Source organism: Parasteatoda tepidariorum, chromosome 7 (genome assembly GCF_982258835.1).
Source record: "Parasteatoda tepidariorum strain Cologne lab strain chromosome 7, Ptep-v5.0, whole genome shotgun sequence".
Taxonomy (NCBI): Eukaryota; Metazoa; Arthropoda; class Arachnida; order Araneae; family Theridiidae; genus Parasteatoda; species Parasteatoda tepidariorum.
Genome location: NC_141761.1, coordinates 56,369,754 through 56,388,277, shown reverse-complemented (window position 1 = coordinate 56,388,277; position 18,524 = coordinate 56,369,754). Strand labels below are relative to the sequence as shown.

The 18,524-nt window shown below is 26.9% G+C and overlaps 2 protein-coding genes and 1 long non-coding RNA gene across 6 annotated transcripts in view; 2 read left to right on the top strand and 1 right to left on the bottom strand.

The window, feature by feature from the left end:
* LOC107456512 (UDP-glucose 4-epimerase) overlaps positions 1-767 on the top strand; it is a 32,499-nt gene extending 31,732 nt beyond the window's left edge. For all 4 annotated transcript variants that reach the window (XM_043045579.3, XM_043045578.3, XM_043045587.3 and 1 more), the window contains exon 10: positions 374-767. In XM_043045579.3, coding sequence (XP_042901513.1) covers positions 374-444 — 71 coding nt within the window. In that variant the 3' untranslated portion in view covers positions 445-767. The remainder of the gene's footprint in view (positions 1-373) is intronic.
* On the bottom strand, positions 454-11,395 carry Alg14 (ALG14, UDP-N-acetylglucosaminyltransferase subunit). Its single transcript, XM_043045591.3, has 5 exons — positions 11,006-11,395; positions 7,537-7,670; positions 5,696-5,830; positions 4,116-4,175; positions 454-2,757 (listed from the first exon to the last, which is right to left on the bottom strand). Exons 1-5 carry the CDS (start codon positions 11,166-11,168, stop codon positions 2,587-2,589), a joined length of 663 nt encoding a protein of 220 aa, XP_042901525.2. The 5' UTR covers positions 11,169-11,395; the 3' UTR covers positions 454-2,586.
* A 59-nt stretch (positions 11,396-11,454) lies between these two features.
* On the top strand, positions 11,455-14,707 carry LOC147807163 (uncharacterized). Its single transcript, XR_015435528.1, has 3 exons — positions 11,455-11,576; positions 12,390-12,629; positions 14,277-14,707. It is a non-coding gene; the product is annotated as an uncharacterized LOC147807163 (long non-coding RNA).
* Positions 14,708-18,524: the final 3,817 nt, after the last annotated feature.

Here is an 18,524-nt window from a genome sequence, read left to right as displayed (position 1 = left end):
TATATCATATGTAAAAAATAAGTTGGATAACTGTGATCAAAATAGTTTATTCTGAATAATTAGTTTTAAAGATTTTGAGAAAAGATTTTTTTAAATGCATTAAGGGGCTCAAATTTTTTAAGACTATATTGGTATTACAGACTGAACCTTAAATATTTTGTGGCTAAAAAAATATATACTATTCGGAGAGTATACACTGGGGTCTGATTTTCAAACTAAAATAACATAAAAATAACATTTAAGAGGCATCTTTTTAACTATTAAGATTGCATTTATTACATAAAAATCTGATTATTGAATAAAATTGTACATGCTGCTTTCTTTTCTAATTTGTTGTATGCATACCTATATCACTGCATTTTGTCATTTTTAGGTGAAGATTATTGGAGATGGCAAACTCTCAATCCAGAAGGTTACAGAAGTAAACCACATAATGGAAATTAGCTATTAATCTACCATTCATAAAGTATTTATTTTTCCACATGAACTACCAAAGAAGAACAAATCTACTTTGATAGAAACATTAATTGAATGCATCAATCAATTTAGCTACACAATCATGATTTTTGTTAATTACATAAATGTATTTCTGTTAAGAAAAAGTAGATTTATTTATTGCACAGGAAAGTATACATGTTCAAATAACAGTAAACTTCAAGTATATTTCATATTGAAAAGACTTCACGAATCAATTAAACTGAATACACAATATGTTTGTTGTTTATCAAATTATTTAAATATTGGTAAATAAAATTCATGGAACATAAGTTGAATTTATGATTTTTTTTATTAGTGTGTATTAACACTGGAGCACAGAAGATACCCTCCAGCAAGGCAACAGGCATATTCGTATATTTTTTCTCCTTATGGGCAAAACTAAAGTATGACTATACAAATTTCAAACTAAGTTTTTGTGTATCACTTTTATTATTTTTAATAATTGCAAATTGTACTAAATATTTATTAGATAAATGCTTAATTTTTCCAATAATCTCTGCATGACTGCACTTAAGGCTCAGGAAAATTTAAATTTTTGAAGATAGTGCTGCCTGCTTAAGATTAATTCTGCAAATTCTTCATTGTTATTGAGGACTTATTTAGCATAGTCTAGTTACAGGCTGAACCAGGTCTAAGAATCTTCAAATGATCGATTACAAGATGGGGACTTTATGTCATTCTAGTTAAGACTTGCAGAGTTTAAGAGATGTTTCAGATAGGCTTGCAATGAGTATCAGTTGGCACATGTCTGAAAGACCTTATGCCCTTGTACAAAGGTGAGTCATTTGAAGTGCGAGCCTACAAGTGGTGGATTGAAAGACTCTATGAGTCCTGATGGTTAAAGGCACCACCTAAAGCCTGACAATTATACCAGGTTTACTTCGTAGGAATTATCCAAAGCTGTCCTTAAGATGAGTATCAGCTGGCACATGTCTGAAAGACCTTCTGCCCCTGTATAAAGGTGAGTCATTTGAAGCCTACTAATGGTGGATTGAAGGACTATCAGTCCTAATTAGTTAAAGGCAGCACCTGCCTATTATACCAGGTTTACTTTGAAGGAATTATCCAGAGCTGACATTGAGATTTTTACTCTGGAACGATTTCTATGTATCCTCAATTTTTCAGGTTTGTAAAGTCACAGAAGGTATGAAAATCTGTTTTTCCCTACTACCTTGGTTTAAAATATCAGTTTTGGAGTAAAGAATGAACATGCAGTTAGTACTAGATTCAAGCATCTGATGATTGCCACTGATAATTTCTCTCTCACTTTAACGGATTGAAGTTCTACATCAAAAGCCCTGAATAAAGGGCAGGTCTTATGCAAATGAAGTGTAAGAATAACCTAATAGATTATTTTATTAGCTGTTTATTCATTACAACCAGATTTAAAATAGTTTTTTAAGATTTATGGGTTTGGGATTAGATTATTATTATTATTCATCTTAAATTCTTTCAGAAAATGCAAAATCTGAGTTGCACTTGAATCTTAAATTAATACATTAAGAATGTTTAATCTTTTAGACCCTTACAGTTTTCTATTATTTATTGAGACACTGGTTTTAAACACTCCAACAAAGACAGAATTCGGAAGCTGAAGCATTAAAAAAAAATATTAAAAATTTTTTTTAGGTATGTACACAATAATTTAAAATAATTAGTAGAACTCCGATTAAACGACACCCATGGGACCAGGGGTATGTTGGAAAATCAAAATCAACAGATAATCGAGACCTTTTCTAAATGAGTCAGTACATAAATATTAAAATGACAATACTTTATTTCCCTATCATAAATAGCAATATGATATAATGAAAAAAAAATTTTTTTAAATTTTGTTATTTGTCTTTTTTAAGGCACCAGTTTCTCTTTTCTTCCTCACAGCAGTAATTCAAACAAATTTCATTTTTAGAGCTTAATTGCACAAGGCCTATAAACGCAACAATAAGTAGTTAATACCAGTAGTTATGATAAAAGATGTATTGAAACATTTATAATGGGCATCAGTGTCTTAATTTGATCAGGTCCAATAACTGTGTGTCTAGAAATTGGGGTTCTACTGTACATATATAAACACTGTTCTCCACAAATTTAAATCAATCTTCCAAAATATTTGGCGTGAGGGTACTTCTTTCTTATGTCCGGCCATTGCACTATAAAATAATCAGTGAGATGATAAAGTATTTTACCACTTAAAGACAATGTTGAAACTCTGCATATGCTCTCTACATAGATTGTTTTAATATGTTTCAAACCCAGACTCTAAAAAGGAAACAAATTTTTTATACGTTTTAGAAAATGGTTGAATTATTAGTTTTGTTTATTTATTTCATTTTAGATTTTAAAAAAATTAATATTTACCTTCAGATTACATCGGTTTTAAAAGTATATTTTTTTCATTTTTTTAATACAATAAAAGAGCTATAAAACATAAAAGAACAACAGTTGAATAGTATTTTTTAAATTTTCGTCTTTTTCGAAAATTCAGCTATTAAAAATTGGTTTTCAGAGATTCTTTAAAAAATTAGCCTCAGAATTGATAACTTAATATTATGACAGCTTTATACAGGGTATCTGCTACATTTTTAATTTTCAAATTCATGACTTTTCATGATTTTCCATGACTTAACGAAGTTGTTATTTTCTCCAACAAAAACAATAAATTAAAAAAAGCATTGTAATAACATTATTCGAAATAGGTATAACCAAAACTATTATACTCTTCATCTTCATATTTATAGATTTTAAACTTAAAAAACAGAGTAAGGAAAGAGTTGAAACAATAAAATAGCTGAAAAAAATACAAAAGCAAAAAAAAAAATTTTTCTGCAGAATTATATTCTAAAGATACTTTTCTTGTTCATCAGAAAGGAAAGAAATACTCCTGATTTTTCTGTTCATTTCGGAATAAAAAAAAATTGCCAATAACTGGTTTGCTTCAACTAGAATTTTAAATTGATAAAATTTAAAAAATAATAATAATAAAAATTCTTAAATCACAGAAGAGAATTTAAAGGATAATTCGCTCTAGAAATGATATTTTTTCTTTCATTTTTTGAAAGAACACCATAATTTTTAAAGAACATGATAAAATCATTTTATATTCTAATAAAATATGACTGAGTGGTGACTTTGTTAGAAATTCAGATATTTGGAACAGGATGAAATTGGGGGAAGGGAGATTCCATTTTAAAAATTAGATTTTTCAGAAACCTAAATCCATGACTTTTTTTCAAAAATAGTAAAAATCATGACATTTCGTGACAAATTTTGTTCAATACCGAAATTCACGATTTTTCATGACTTTTCAGGTGCGCGGATAACCTGTTTATATTGAATAAAAATTCTATTAGTAGGAGATCATATAAAAAATAATTGAAGTTTAATAAAGTTAAAATTTAAAAGATTAAAAAATTTTAATTTAAACTTGATTCACATCATAATTACTTGATTTTGAGTCAAAATGACCCACTTCGCAGTTCTAGTGTTAAATGATGTTTTTCATGATTTCTCTACAGATGACTAATTTTTTGTCCTGTGTGGTTATGGTAGCCCATTCTTTCATTCACAAACTAAATAAACTTACATGAAGCAAGAAGGAAATAACTAAATAAACTTACATGAAGTAAAAAGGCTGACAAACACAAAGGAACACATGTACCAGGGCCATTGCAAATAAGCTGAAATTTAAGAACAAAAAATTTTTTTTTGAAAAATGTAATTAAATGAATACAAAAATGAAATCAATTAAAATCTCATAACTGTAATTGTATTTCATGGTTCGAAAAGGTAAACAACATAACATTTTTCATTTTTTCAAATGAGATTGTAAATATAGTCAGAATAATTTATTTCTGGTCAAATTCTCACATGATAATATTAATACAATTTTAAATCTCCATATTGTATGAACTTTGCAGTTAAAAAATATTTAAAAAAAGAAATTTAAAATTATTCATTTTTTAACTGTTGAGTCTCTATGAAAAACAGAGAGGTATCTTTTTACTCTAATAATTATGTATTTGATATTGCCGCAAAACCAATTTTTACAAGAAAGAGTGGTTATTATAATATCTATATAAAAGTCAGTTTAGGATCAATGTTTAGTAAAAAAAAGTACAAAAAGCTGAAATTATAAAATTAATTTTAAAATAATTTCTAATCAGTAAGAGGAGAAACAAAGCAAATTTTTTTTAAAGAATAAATACATTAGAAACTATAAATTGAAGTATGGCTATGTAATTGTAAACTATCGCACAAAAGACATTATCAATAACAGAATACATTGCTGTTTAACTATGCACACAAACCAAATCTCCATATAAATTAATAAAGTGGTACAAGTTATGAACAAATTATTTTATAACATATATACAGTGTACCTACTACATTTTAGATTTTCAAATTCATGACTTATCAAAGTTACTATTTTCTCCGACAAAAACAGAATAATAAATTAAAAAAGTGTTATAATAACATTCATTGAAATGATAGGTATAACCAAAACTGTTTTACTCTGCATCTTCATATTTATTGATTTTTAATTCAAAAAACATAGTAAAGAAAGAGTTGAAGCAATAAAATAGCTGAAAAAATGATTTGTTGAGCAAATAATTTTTCTTTTCTTTTTTTTCTGCAGAGTTATATTCTAAAGATACTGTTCTTGTTCATCAGAAAGGAAAGAAATACTCCTGATATTTCTATTCTCATTTCAGAATAAAAAAATTTGCAAATGACTAGCTTGCTTAAGCTAGAATTTTAAATTGATAAAATAAAAATTATAAATTAAAAATAATAATAACTCTGAAATGACAGAAGTTTTAAACATACTTCACTCTAGAAATGATATTTTTTCTTTCATTTTTTGAAAGAACACCATAAACATTTTTAAAGAACATGATAAAAACATTTTATATTTTAATAAAATATGACTCGGAGTGGGAATTTTGTTACAAATTCAGATATACGGAACACCATGATATTGGGGGGGGGGGCAGAGGAATCTCATTCTAGAAATAAAATTTTTCGGCAACCTAAATTCATGACTTTTCATGATTTTTTTAAAAAAATAATTAAAATCGTGACAAGTTTTGTTCAATACCGAAATTTATGACTTTCCAGGTGCGCGGATACCCTGTATATAAATTAAATATAATATAATATATATAAATTAAATTCAATGAAGATAGTAAGTACTTACACAATCTGGCATATGTCTGCATATTAATAAGAATGAAAAAATTGAAGCCTTAAGAGTTGTCAAAACAGAGGTTATATACGATTGTGCAACTTCTCTACTTCTTGGTATTCTTTCAATCACATAGTTTTCAGGTAACTGAAAGAACAAAGCATTGTATTGAACACATTTATTTTATTAATTATGTTGTATACATAAATTTTTGATATTTTACACCTGAAATTGTAATCTCTATCACATTCTCCAAAATTGAAGCATGTTTCATAGCATGACATTTTGAAATGTACCAAAATATTTGACTTTGTCCAAGGCCACTAGAAACATAATTACCTCAATTTCTTTATTATAAATAAAAAATTAGGAAAAGAAGTAATTTTTTTTTTTACAAACGAACAACATGATAAGAGTAAATTGAAAAACCTTCAGCTTACACAGTGAGGGACTCATATTCCGAAACATAAAGAAATATTTTCAATTTGTTCCTACTTTAATGACAATTATTTTTATTTAGACATCAACTATAGAATGACATACCTGGCAACATTGGAGAAATAAAATAACAGAGATTTTACTAGCTGTATTTTTTAAGCTACGAGTAAAGTTTTGATACATCATGCATAATCATATAAGTCGAAGAGAAATTTAAAATTGGAAATAATATAAGCACTTAGATTTAGCGAAGTAAAAAATGTGTAGATAAATCTTAATCTAAAGAAGATTTTATATAAACCATTACTTATAATTACTTGAACTATAAACACTCAACATACTGCAGTACTGGCAATAGCACCATCTGTTGAGGAATAAGAAGTACTTTGGCCATTAGTGGATATTTTATCACCAAAAAAAAAAAAAAAAAAAAATTTTTTTTTAAATTCCTTCAACAAATACGGAGAAACTCAAGAATATACTGGTAAACAGGAGATAGTCATAAAATACAGGAATCTTCGTTAAAAAACAGGAGACTTGGCAGGTATGGAATGACTATATTATCATCTGTATAATGTTAAATAACCTCAGACACACATTACAAGTCTTAGGGCTCAGGCCTTTAAGAGGGAGCGTAAATTTCAGTCAAACTTCTCGTTACATACAGTTGTGCAGATGCACAAACAAATATTGGCAGAGAATACTGAGGCTGTTGTAAGTTATTTTTATCAGTTTTAGGGAATTAAAGCAGAATTTTTTAAAACAAATTTATTATCAGGAAAAAAAAATTAGAACTCAACTTAAGCATTTGTCTTCATAACCATAACCTAACATGTATCTGTTTAAATTACTTGCATTTAGTGGTAGATTAGATTCCCTTAATTCTAATTTATCAAAATATAAATACATTACCCTTGTATACTTATCATAACATTAAAATATAAATACACTAGGAAAAATATTTTCTGAAACTACAGGGAATCTGTAGTAGTTATTTATGACTCCCTACAGCCATAAATTTCCTGATAAATGATGATGCAAGAAAAGGATTCATACACATTGGAACATAAACTTCAGCTTATTATATGAGTTTTTAGTCATTGACATGACAATAATAAATTTGATTAATTAATCTAGTAAAGGATTAAAATTTCTAGGCCCCTTGTAAAAAAAAAATAATAATCAACTATTCACACTTACATGCAGAATCATGTTAATATTACTATAATATAATACAAGTAAATATGCTTATCAAAAGCACTTCCAAGAAGAGTAGTCCAATAGTACCAATCAGTAGTAAACATAAATTAACAGATGAAAAGTAGCAAAGTAAAATACATGTACCAAGACATAATACAAATATTAATAAGTGCATGTAATAAACCTATAGTTTAAGTTTAAAAAAAATAACTTACATTATCTAAAGATTCTTCAAATGATTTTGCCTTGCATTCACTCAATGTATCAGAATTTGCAATTATATAAATTCTTGGACTAAATTTATTACTTATATTTTTTATAAGCTGGAACATTTCAAATGTATGTCCACCTACAAAAAAAATTAATAAATAAAGACATATGAGACTAATTGACAGTAAATTTAACAATTTTTTAATCACTATAGATTTAAAAAAGTTCAATATTAACATCATACTATACAATCCACAAAATGAAATGTGTTTAAATTGTTTCTTTTCTGGTCACTTATCTAAATAAGAAAGTGATCTGAACTGCTTCAATTTTTAAGACATAAACAATATTTCAAATAATTCTTTAAAAATACTGAAATAATAACAAAATTTAATAGCACGTTTTAAAATCATAACAGATAATATTTTCATCATTTTCAGAAACTAATTTTGTTTAAGGAACATTTTTACGGGATCTAATTCGACTAGTTTGTCTAATTGAACTTCCTACCGTGGCCCCACCTTCCATGAACCATTTTTATAATCCAGAGCTTTTCATAAGATCTTAGTTATAAAATTTGCCCAACAACTGAAATCTATTTTGCCTGATAAAAAAATGTTATTGTTGTGTGTTATTTATATATCTTAATAATATAGGAGTCTTAATCAGTGACACACTCAGAAAATCATTCTAGGAGGGGTTTTAAAATTGATAATCTTAATTTTATTTTTCATGAATGTAGAACTCTGAAATATTTTAAACATTATAATAAATAAAACAATTTCTTTAAACTGACAGTTATTTTTCATTAATAAAAAATGTATTAAGCAATTAATAAATTGATTATTAATTTACATTCTTAAAATACAAAAAACATAGATTGCAAAATAGAGAAAAAATTTTATCCTTTCATTTTTCACTTAAATGTTATGTCCATTTTCAGGGTATCTGCTACATTTTAGATTTTTAAATCGATGACTTTCCATGATTAATTCCTAGAATTTGTCATGACTTAACGAAGTTACTATTTTTTCCAACAAAAAGGCAACAAGAAATTCAAAAACGCATTATAACATCATAAATTGAAATGATATGTATAACCAGAACTGTTATACTTTGCCTATTCATATTTAAAGATTTTAAATTTAAAAAAACAGAGTAAATAAAGAGTTGAAGCAATAGAATAGCTGAAAAAAATACAAAAGCAAATAATATTTTTTTTGCAGAATTGTATTCTAAAGATACTTTTCTTGTTCATGGGAAGGGAAAGAAATACTCCTGATTTTTCTGTTCTCATTTCAGAATTAAAAAAAAATCGCCAATGACTGGCTTGCTTCAGCTAGAATTTTAAATTGATAAAATAAAAAAGTAAAAATAATAACAAAAATTCTGAAATCACAGAAATTTAAAAGATCTAGAAATGATGTTTTTTCTTTCATTTTTTGAAAGAACACCATAACTTTTAAAGAGCATGATAAAAACATTTTATATTTTAATAAAATATGACTGTGAGTGGGGATTTTATTACAAATTCAGATATTCAGAACACCATGAAATGGGGAAAGGGGTATTTTTAGATTCCATTTTAAAAATTAGATTTTTCAGCGACCTAAATCCATGACTTTTCATGATTTTCTTTAAAAAAATAATTAAAATCATGACATTTCATGACAAATTTTGTTCAATGCCGAAATTTATGACTTTTCAGGTGCGCGGATGCCCTGCATTTTCCTAGGTTTTTAGGCCTGATGATTCAGAACATCCTCATCAGAAAATGTAATCTTTTATTTACAAAAATAAATAAATAAATTTAAAAAAGCCTGAACAACTTTTGATTTAATAATAGGATTTTTATGTACTATAGGACTAAATCCTAATGGTTCAAAGGGATAGCCACAAATATGCAAATTTATTTGTTCAGATATTTTAACCCATTTTCGGCCAAAGGTGCACAAACGCACCACTTCAATAAATATTTTTTATAAAGACTGTGACGTATACTTTTCACTAATTTTATTTTTCTACTTTAGTCAAGGGTTCTTAAGACACCCGAAAATTAATAGTAATTTAATTGGAGTAAACACTTTCAGTTGAGAAATTTTTAAACTATTTAAATTTTTTTAAAACTTAAAACGGTTATCGGCAATTTAAATTTTTTGAAAATGCATAATTATTCCTTTTGAGGTTTTTCATTATGTTTTTATGAGGGATTAAAGTTGCAAGTCAGTAAATAAAAAAAGAAGAAACAAATTTCCTAAAAAAACAAGCGCTAAACTAAATGGTTTGTTTATTGATTTGGTGAATGGTGTCTAAAAGCACCATTTTATTTCTTAAATAAAATATAATTTTTTGTACACAAAACTTTTTTGTGTCTTAATGAATGCAATGTAAACAAATTTCAATGAAATAATACCAAATTTTATAAAATTTATATGCTTGGTTTAAAATCAGTTAATATACGAAATATGACACAAAAACATACTTTCTCTGAATAAACATACTTTTATTTATTTCTTTTATGACGGATTCAGATTTCCTAACATCAAAATATATGCGGTATCCACAATCTGAGAAATATGGTACGAATAGTTTGGTCAGGAGAATGGTCCAAAGATTCAATTCGTAATGTTAATATAACGTTTTGTGTATTTCGCTATATCTCGAGAAATTTTTAAGCAATTGAATGTCATATATTGAAATATGTTTGCACAGATTATAAAATTTCCTTATTCAAATATTTCATGCAAAAAATAACTTACAATAATTATTTTCTATTATTTCATTTAGGTTTAAAAAATATGCTAACAGCAGGGTTTAAATTTTTTTTTTTTTTTACATCATTTTAAAGAATGTAATTTTTAATGACTAGATTCACTTTGAGTGAAATTGGTCGGATAGTTGCTGAGAAATTGAATTTTAAAAAGTCATGTATTTTAAATTATTTAGCTTGTTAGAGGTTAATGCGAAATATAGTCAATAAGGTGAATATTTTCAAGAATAGAGATCATTACTAAGGAAAAGAGCGTTGATAGCACTCATTGGTTGTTTTGATCTTTATATATTTACATTTTCCTTAGATATTTTTTATTTTCCTGTAAATTAGAAAGTGTCGCTGGCTTCAAGTGATCATTTTTATAACTATTTTCTAAAGGTACTATTAATTTGAAATAGCAATAACTAAGAGTGCTCTATTGGTCGGGCATCTGTGCTCATTTAAAAATTCCATCAAAAAAAGTATAAATATTGCACGTTTGAAGAACTGTTCCAACGTGTTGATCTGCAGGATTATTTTTCATTTTCTGTCGATTGACAGTATGCATAGTTATGCAACCAATGTGTTTGGGTCTGTTATTGTTACAAAAATAGTATAATTTTTATAATTGTGAACATTCATGTTGTTTGCGAACATTCATGTTGCATGCTCATAGAATGCATAACAGTATTAAATTAGTAGTTAAAAATAGTTATTTTTACCAGATCCTAAAACAACCATCGTTTTAACGGATGGAGTTTTTGCTCGGGGAATAGTACGTTTATTATTGTGGATGCGTAAGTAAACAATCCACATGCGGACAACAAATAGGCACGTCAAAGTGGTGAGAATATTTATACAATATGAACAAATTGAACAATCCATTCTTATAACTAAGTTCAATTAAATGAAACTATTTATATCGGTACAATCAAAATACGTGTTATTCAAGCCGAAGTTGCAACACATCGGATCTCTTTACACATTCTATTAACTTTTTTAGATTTACTTTAAAAGCAACATCTTTCAAGTTTAAAAATATTTTTTTTAAAATTAAGCTACAGGCAACGAGGGGGTCGCGGAGTTTCATAGATATAAGGAACCCGTAAGAGGAAGTGAAGGTCCTAACTTTCCGGTGGCAACGAAAAATGGGTTACTTTTTTCAATCATCGTGGCGACTTTTTCTATTTGTTAAATCGCCACATCGCCAGTGTTCGTGTGCTTTGTTGTGATGGCTTGTTAATTTCACGTGTTGAAATTTTACTGCATGGGATCGATATCTAATCTGTTGTGGTAAGTAAAAATTATTAATATATAAATTTTTTGTATTTATTTTTAGCTAATTAAATGTGAAAACATTGCATAAATGTTTATATATTACGTTCTATAAAGCGTAAACACCATTCTCGTGTTATTTTCCAATGAGAATGAATTTTATAATGCATTTATAACTCCACTCTTTTAGAAAATTATTTTTATGTGCTTTGCATTAATTGATTGAGTGGTTATTGTTTAAAAAATTTGTAAAATAATTTTTACAGAGGGAAATTTCTGGTAACCTAAAAATGTTTTCATATTGGAATATTTATTCTACCGAATGTTTTGATCATTAAAAATGCTTTAGTAAAATCTGCCATAATATAGCGAAAATGAGCTTGCATAAATTTTAATGAAAATTGTACAGTCTGTTATTTATGCACAATAGTAAATGAACTTATTTAGAGATAAATGCTTGTGTTTTGTGCTGTTTGTCATTAGAATTTAGGAACGATACTAAATTTTACGTTTCAAATAGTTTATAATATGGAGTATTAATATATGAAGGTTGTATTTAGCTATATTAAGAAAAGTGGTGATTAAAGTTAAGAGTATTTTAGATCTACAATTCATCTATATATTTTTCTAAATTTCCTTGTAACTATCATAGGAATTGTATGCCTTGCATTCAAAATCGATTGATGAGATTAATGTATTTGAAATAAATAAGTTAACTCTAAGAAAGAGTAACAACATATTGTGATTTTTTGTCACTGTGAGAAATTTATCTCTTTTGACGTTGTAATTTTTTAATACAAGTATTGTTGATGTTATTTTTTTTTTCTCTAGTGGTTCATGATTCATATATAGGAATGACTGGAAGCATGTCTGTGTACCACATACAGTTGGCTGATCGTGGAGAAGATAAACTTGGTGAAACAATAGCTAGAGAACTGCCTATTTAGAAAGTTTATTAACCTTTCTATATAGATGTTTTTAAAATGGTTTTCTTTTTATTATTTTTTCCAAGTTCAGTATAACAGCTAAAGCTCACCTGCAAACTTGGCTAGATATTAATTACTTTCTAGGGTAAGTCATTCATTAACATTTTCAAGTACTTATAAGTTTAAGAATGTTCTAAAGAACTTATTGCTACATTAGCTATATTATGTACCTCTTACTGCAATTAGTATTGCATTGATATGACATCAATAAAAGTTAAGTGACATTTTTACAGACTCCCGAAACTGGTAAGTTCCCATTTTTGTGTAAAACATTGCAGTTTTATCAAAATATTTTTAGTTTAATTTTGATCTTTAAAGATATGAAAGTTTTCTGTAATTCATATATGGTCAACTTAACTTCTAGAAATTTTATAATATTTATATTGCCGATTATTTATAATTTGGCCTTTATATGGATATGTAAATAAACATTTGGAGTTTTCATTATTCTCCATTTAGTTGTGTGCATATAATCATATCATGAAATGTAATCCAAAGTTCTGATTCTCGTATTTATACAAAATTTAATATGCTGTTTGGGAGTAATGTTAAGGTTATTGTTTCTAATTTATAAAAATTTAAGTATTGTTTTTAAAATTGTACTTGATTAAATGATCAAGTTATTGATGATAATTTAAGTTCTTTAACTCTTTTAATGCACATTCCATGTATTGTTGTAAAATGAGTAAACATATCACATAGAATTTCAAGTATATTGTCAATTTTAACTGGAAAATATTGCACTTTTTCTATTTTGATAACTAGAAAAATCTCTAAAATTCCTTTTGTGTAAAATATGTAGTACATTCTGTGACAATTATCATAAAATGTATATTGTTTCGTAAAATCTACTGGATTTTTTCCTATCCCTGTCGTTCCAACGCAATTTTTCAGAGGAGAGTTTCGACAATTTGAAATATAGTTATTAAGGTTTATACTTATGTATATGAAACTTTTTTTTTTTGTATGCTGGAAATTTATTTAAAGAAGAAAATCTATGCAATGAAATTCTATAAACCACATTAACTTTTAATATCTTTCTATTTTTAAGTCTACTCTACTTGGTTAAGCAAACTAAAGTTGATAAATTTATTGTGTTATATTAGTTGTTATATGTTCTTGAAAGTTTAAAAAAAAGTTTTTTTCTGTAATGCTTAAGCACATATTTATGTGTCTAAATATTTGAATCTTAAAATTATATTATGCATTTTATTGCTTGTCTTTCTCAGATTAATATTACTGTCATGCTTAGTTGGTAAGTTTAAACATGTGTCCAATGTTCTGTATGACACAAAATTCTATAAAATGCAAAGACACATGTTTTAAATGTGTTTTTAAGATATTGTTTTAATAAACTTTGAAAAAGTTACTATTAATCCTATAAATAATATTTTGGAGTTGTGAACACCTAATTAAAATTATTTGTAGGCTTTAAATGAATGGCAAATATTATTCTGAATTTTTGTTTTATTTTCAATTGCACATTATTTGTGAAAAAAAATATATATATATATATATATTTTTTTTTTTGAAAACCCAGACAAAATTTAATAATTTTCTCTTCTAAACTAGATTCTTTAAGCATGTATAATATAACGTTAAAAATTAATAAAATAGATTTTCGTATAGAATTATTGGGTGAATTATGTTAAACTTCCATTTTTAAATTAGATGTTTATTGTAAATGACAGTTTCTTGGATTGGGTAGATTTACATAATCAGTTTTTTCTAGCCTGACAAGAGCTTACCAATCCTGGTACTATTTGAATGTAATGTTTGAAGAAGCTACCACTAAGTAATAATTTTTAAAACCGTTCTATCAAGGAAAGAATCCTTATGTGCAAAATTCTTATTTATATTTGTTATTTGTATCTAAAACTATTGTTTGTATGGTTATTAATACATTTATTTAAGAATATGCATTTAGGTGAAGTGTATTTAAGTTGTGATGTCTGTCTGCTGAAATTTCAGAAAAATGAGAAACTGTGCAACTATTTTATTAAGTAAAGTTTTAAATTGTTCACATAACCAGTAGTAATTTTGACTTCTTTCATTTATTATAGCTTCGTACTTAAAAAATTTTTATTGAAGTAAAAATTCATACCCAATGCACCTACAAGATGTTGATTACAGTATCTTTGTACAATAAATAAATAAAATTAGTAAAGATATTTGTTGTTGTTTTTTTTGTTGTAAATAATGCTTAAAATATGTAATTAAAGAAATCTGTTGAGATATGTTTTGAGTTATCACTTTTGAAATTTGAAAACAGTTGGTAAATATCAATTTGCGATATCTACCAACTTAAAATTCTACACTTTTAAATTTTATTGCAATTTTTCAGATAAACTTTCTGTCCTATCTTCCTTAATATTAGTGCATTTTTTAAACGTTTGATCTTCAGGTAATGAAATAGTTTGGGAAATTCTATACAAAATGCAATCAGATCGATTAAAATGGAACAATTGCTCAGCAATAACTCTACTTGGAACAATTTCTCTGCTTCTGAGAAATTAGCATCTTGAACACTTTTCAGAAGAATACAAAATACATATTAAAAATAAGCATAATATACTCAGAAAATAAAGGTTTTACTTTTTTTTAAGGTACATTTCAATAAAATTATTTTTTCTCTTGTGAGATAATGGATGTGGAATTTTTTAAAATAGCCTAGAAATATTTTAAGTACTTTGTATGCAATTTTTCTTTAATTTATTAAAATTAATTAATTATGACGTTCTAAAATAAATTTAGGAAACCTTTACAAGTTCAGACCATATACATATATACAGCTGATTTTTATAACCATTTGAGTGTAAAAGGGGGTCTTTAAATCTTGTTTTTAATTTATAATTTTAGAATTGTTTTCAAAAATTAAGACAGAATTAACATTAGCGGTCGCAGATTAATTTTCAAACAAGGAAGAAAATAAGCTTCTTGAATGATGAATCATCATTGAGGAAAGCAGGATTAAATTTAAACCTGATATATTTCAAACATTTGCCTTTCACGTCCTCCCGGTTTTCTTTAGCAACCTACCAAGTTTTATTGTTTTAAAATTACGAATGAATGATTTTTCAGATTTTCATAACCTTTCTGCGTTAGCTTCGTTGAACTTTACTTAGCAATACATGTGTTTTCATTTAATTTTGCGCATCCTCAAAAAGTATATTAAAAACTGTGGTAACGGAGCTTCTTATATATGAGCTTATCAAAATATATGATAGCATATATATAAAAACTTTAGATCTAATAATTAAGTACGAATACAAAGAGTTTGAAAATTTTGTTAAATATTCTTCCCCAAATTTGTGAAACAAATAAATTTTCTAAAAATGTTACTATTCCGTTCTCACCTGATGCGTGTAGAAGATTCGCATCATAATGTATATTTGTAATTATTAGATTTAAGATATCAATAAAAACTAAGAAAATAATTATGGATCGCATTTTTCTATCATCCTTTGTATTTTGAAGCATTTTGCAATTTGATCCTCTCGAAATCCGCTGCTTTTCCAAATTATTTTATGGTCTAATAAAGTATTTTGGAATACATTCGATGCAAAGATATCAAAAAATTTCACGCGACGTATAAAATTAACCAGTAAGTAAATATAAAAAAGATATTTTGTTTCATATTAACTTTATTTCAACAATGGTTAAAAAATATAATATTAAATGCAGCGGGAACAATTTTTCAAAGAGACATTTTTTTTTTTAGAAACTAGCTAATTTTAGATAAATAATCTCTTTGCCGAGAACAATCAAAATGTAAAAAAGCTAAATACAGTTTGTTTGTTTTTTTCATTCATAAATTATTTCCGAACAGTTTTAAGAAAATAAAGACATTTCATCACATACATTTATTATTTAACCGTGTAATTATTAGATATGGAATGACCTTAAAAGCTAAAAGAATAAAATTGCATAATCTGCCACTTACTATTGTTATGCATTTGACGCAATCCGGCCTTATAAAGTCGAAACGAAATTTTTAAAAGCTATTTGATAATGAAATAAAATAGTTTTCAACACCAGCATTTGCTGAAATTAAAAATAAAAAAAATCGTACGCCATATTTTACATTAATTAGTAGTAAAAGAAGGATACATCGTCTGAAGTGGAAATTATTAGTTAAAAATTCTAAGAACATTCATCATAGTCTATCAAGTTTTATCAAGAAATTAATCCTTGAAACAAATCAGAATGTAAATTTTGAATTCGATAATGCTGTAAGTTATTTAAAATTGCAAAAAAAAAAAAAAAAAACAATCAGTATTGAACTTTTAATTTTAACAAAGGTGTCTTTAAAAATTATTTGTCTGTATCAGTGGAAAATAAAGGTAATTAAAAGAAAATTTATCTTTCGTAAATAGTAACTAACTCCAATTATAAACTAAATAAATACAACAATTGAGAATGATGCATAAATTTTGTAGTATTATTAAATTTAATCTTTTATTTTGCTAAATTACATATGAATTATATAAATTTTTAATTCATAAAAATATCATTTTATGGATTTAAAGAAAGAATTTTAAAAAAAATCGGAAAATTTTGAAACATTTTTGGGTTATGGCACGTGCTTCCTTAGGTCCCTTTCCTGGGAATTAATGATCCAAAGAAATCAGAAAATAAATTTCGAATTCCAAAACATCCTGCCAGTTTCGTAGATAATTTGAATACTATGAGACAGAATTTATTTATATTACCGTGAATGAAAGAAATTGGTGGTTGTTAACTTCCACCCATGAATGTTGACAATAACATAATCGCTTTGGTAAATGTCCGAATTATATACTAGCTCTAGTTATGTGCAACTACCCAATATACATTTGCCCGGTATGCCCCATATCAATGTATTTTAAAGGTTCAGTGCCATTGCCCGGTATGTCCTACATCGACGTTTTTTTAAGGTCAAGTGCCACTTCCCAGTATGCATTGAATCGGTTCTCCGAACACTGATGTTTCACCCAATCTATCCCACGATATTAAAATAGCGAATAAATAAAATAATATCAACGAATAAAGTAATATCTAATCGGATAAAACAAATATTTCGGACATTCACCAAAGCGACTATGCGATTGTTGGCATTCACCGGTGAAAATCGACATTCCCTTGATTTCAGTCATCCACGGTAACAATTATGCTGATATATATATATACGAAAAAAAAAGAAAACAATAAAAAAAAGAGCATTATTAAAATCTGATAATTTAATTTCAGTCACGGATAGCATGTATGTCATCAAAATCATAAAAGACCAGTTAGTATGCCATAGACTAAATGGGGAAGTAAGGATATTATTTGGGTTACTAGATTTATTTGTTTGACTAATTGGATTATTACTATTTTTCTAATTAATTATGAATCCAATGAAGCTGTGATTATCCTCAACAGTGATTCCTAAGATTTTGATAAAATTCTGACTGAGACATTTATTTGCGACACCAGAACATGAAGTTTTTAATCAGATTGCGACTTCATGTGCCACAAGCATTTTTAAAATATATGAACAGAGTGTTCCGTTTCCTCGTTCTTAATATTAATTATTTAAATATTTATTAAGAATTTAATCTAAATAGTACGCAATTAATTGCGTACTATTTAGATTAAATTCTCAATAAAATAACCTATAATTATTGGTCAATCTATAATTATAGGTTATTTTATTAAGAATAATTATAGGCTAACCTATAATTATCGGAGACCGATAACTATAGCAAAGAATATAGAGGGGTTCTATAATCAGGGGGGAAGGTGGGCGCACGATGCGCCCACTTAAAGCTTGGGGGGGGAATTTTTACACTAAATAAAATGAATAGTTTGGGGGGGGATTTAGACGAGAGAATTTTTTTCTTTTTAAGTACATAAATAAAAGAAGCAACGTAGCACTATTTCGAACAAGCTAACATGGAAGGGGGAAGTTAGCAAATTATTTTAGGGGGGGATGAATGCGCCCAAGAACTTGGGGGGG

What these genes read in the sequence shown, in the direction of transcription:
- Alg14 (XM_043045591.3), bottom strand. Translation starts at nt 11,168, where the DNA reads ATGGATTGTTCAATTTGTTCATATTGTATAAATATTCTCACCACTTTG. An exon ending in TTGAAGAATCTTTAGATAAT is followed by an intron (nt 5,831 to 7,536) that starts GTAAGTTATTTT and finishes TTGTTCTTTCAG; the next exon opens with TTACCTGAAAACTATGTGAT. An exon ending in TGTCAGCCTTTTTACTTCAT is followed by an intron (nt 2,758 to 4,115) that starts GTAAGTTTATTT and finishes TTTCCTTTTTAG; the next exon opens with AGTCTGGGTTTGAAACATAT.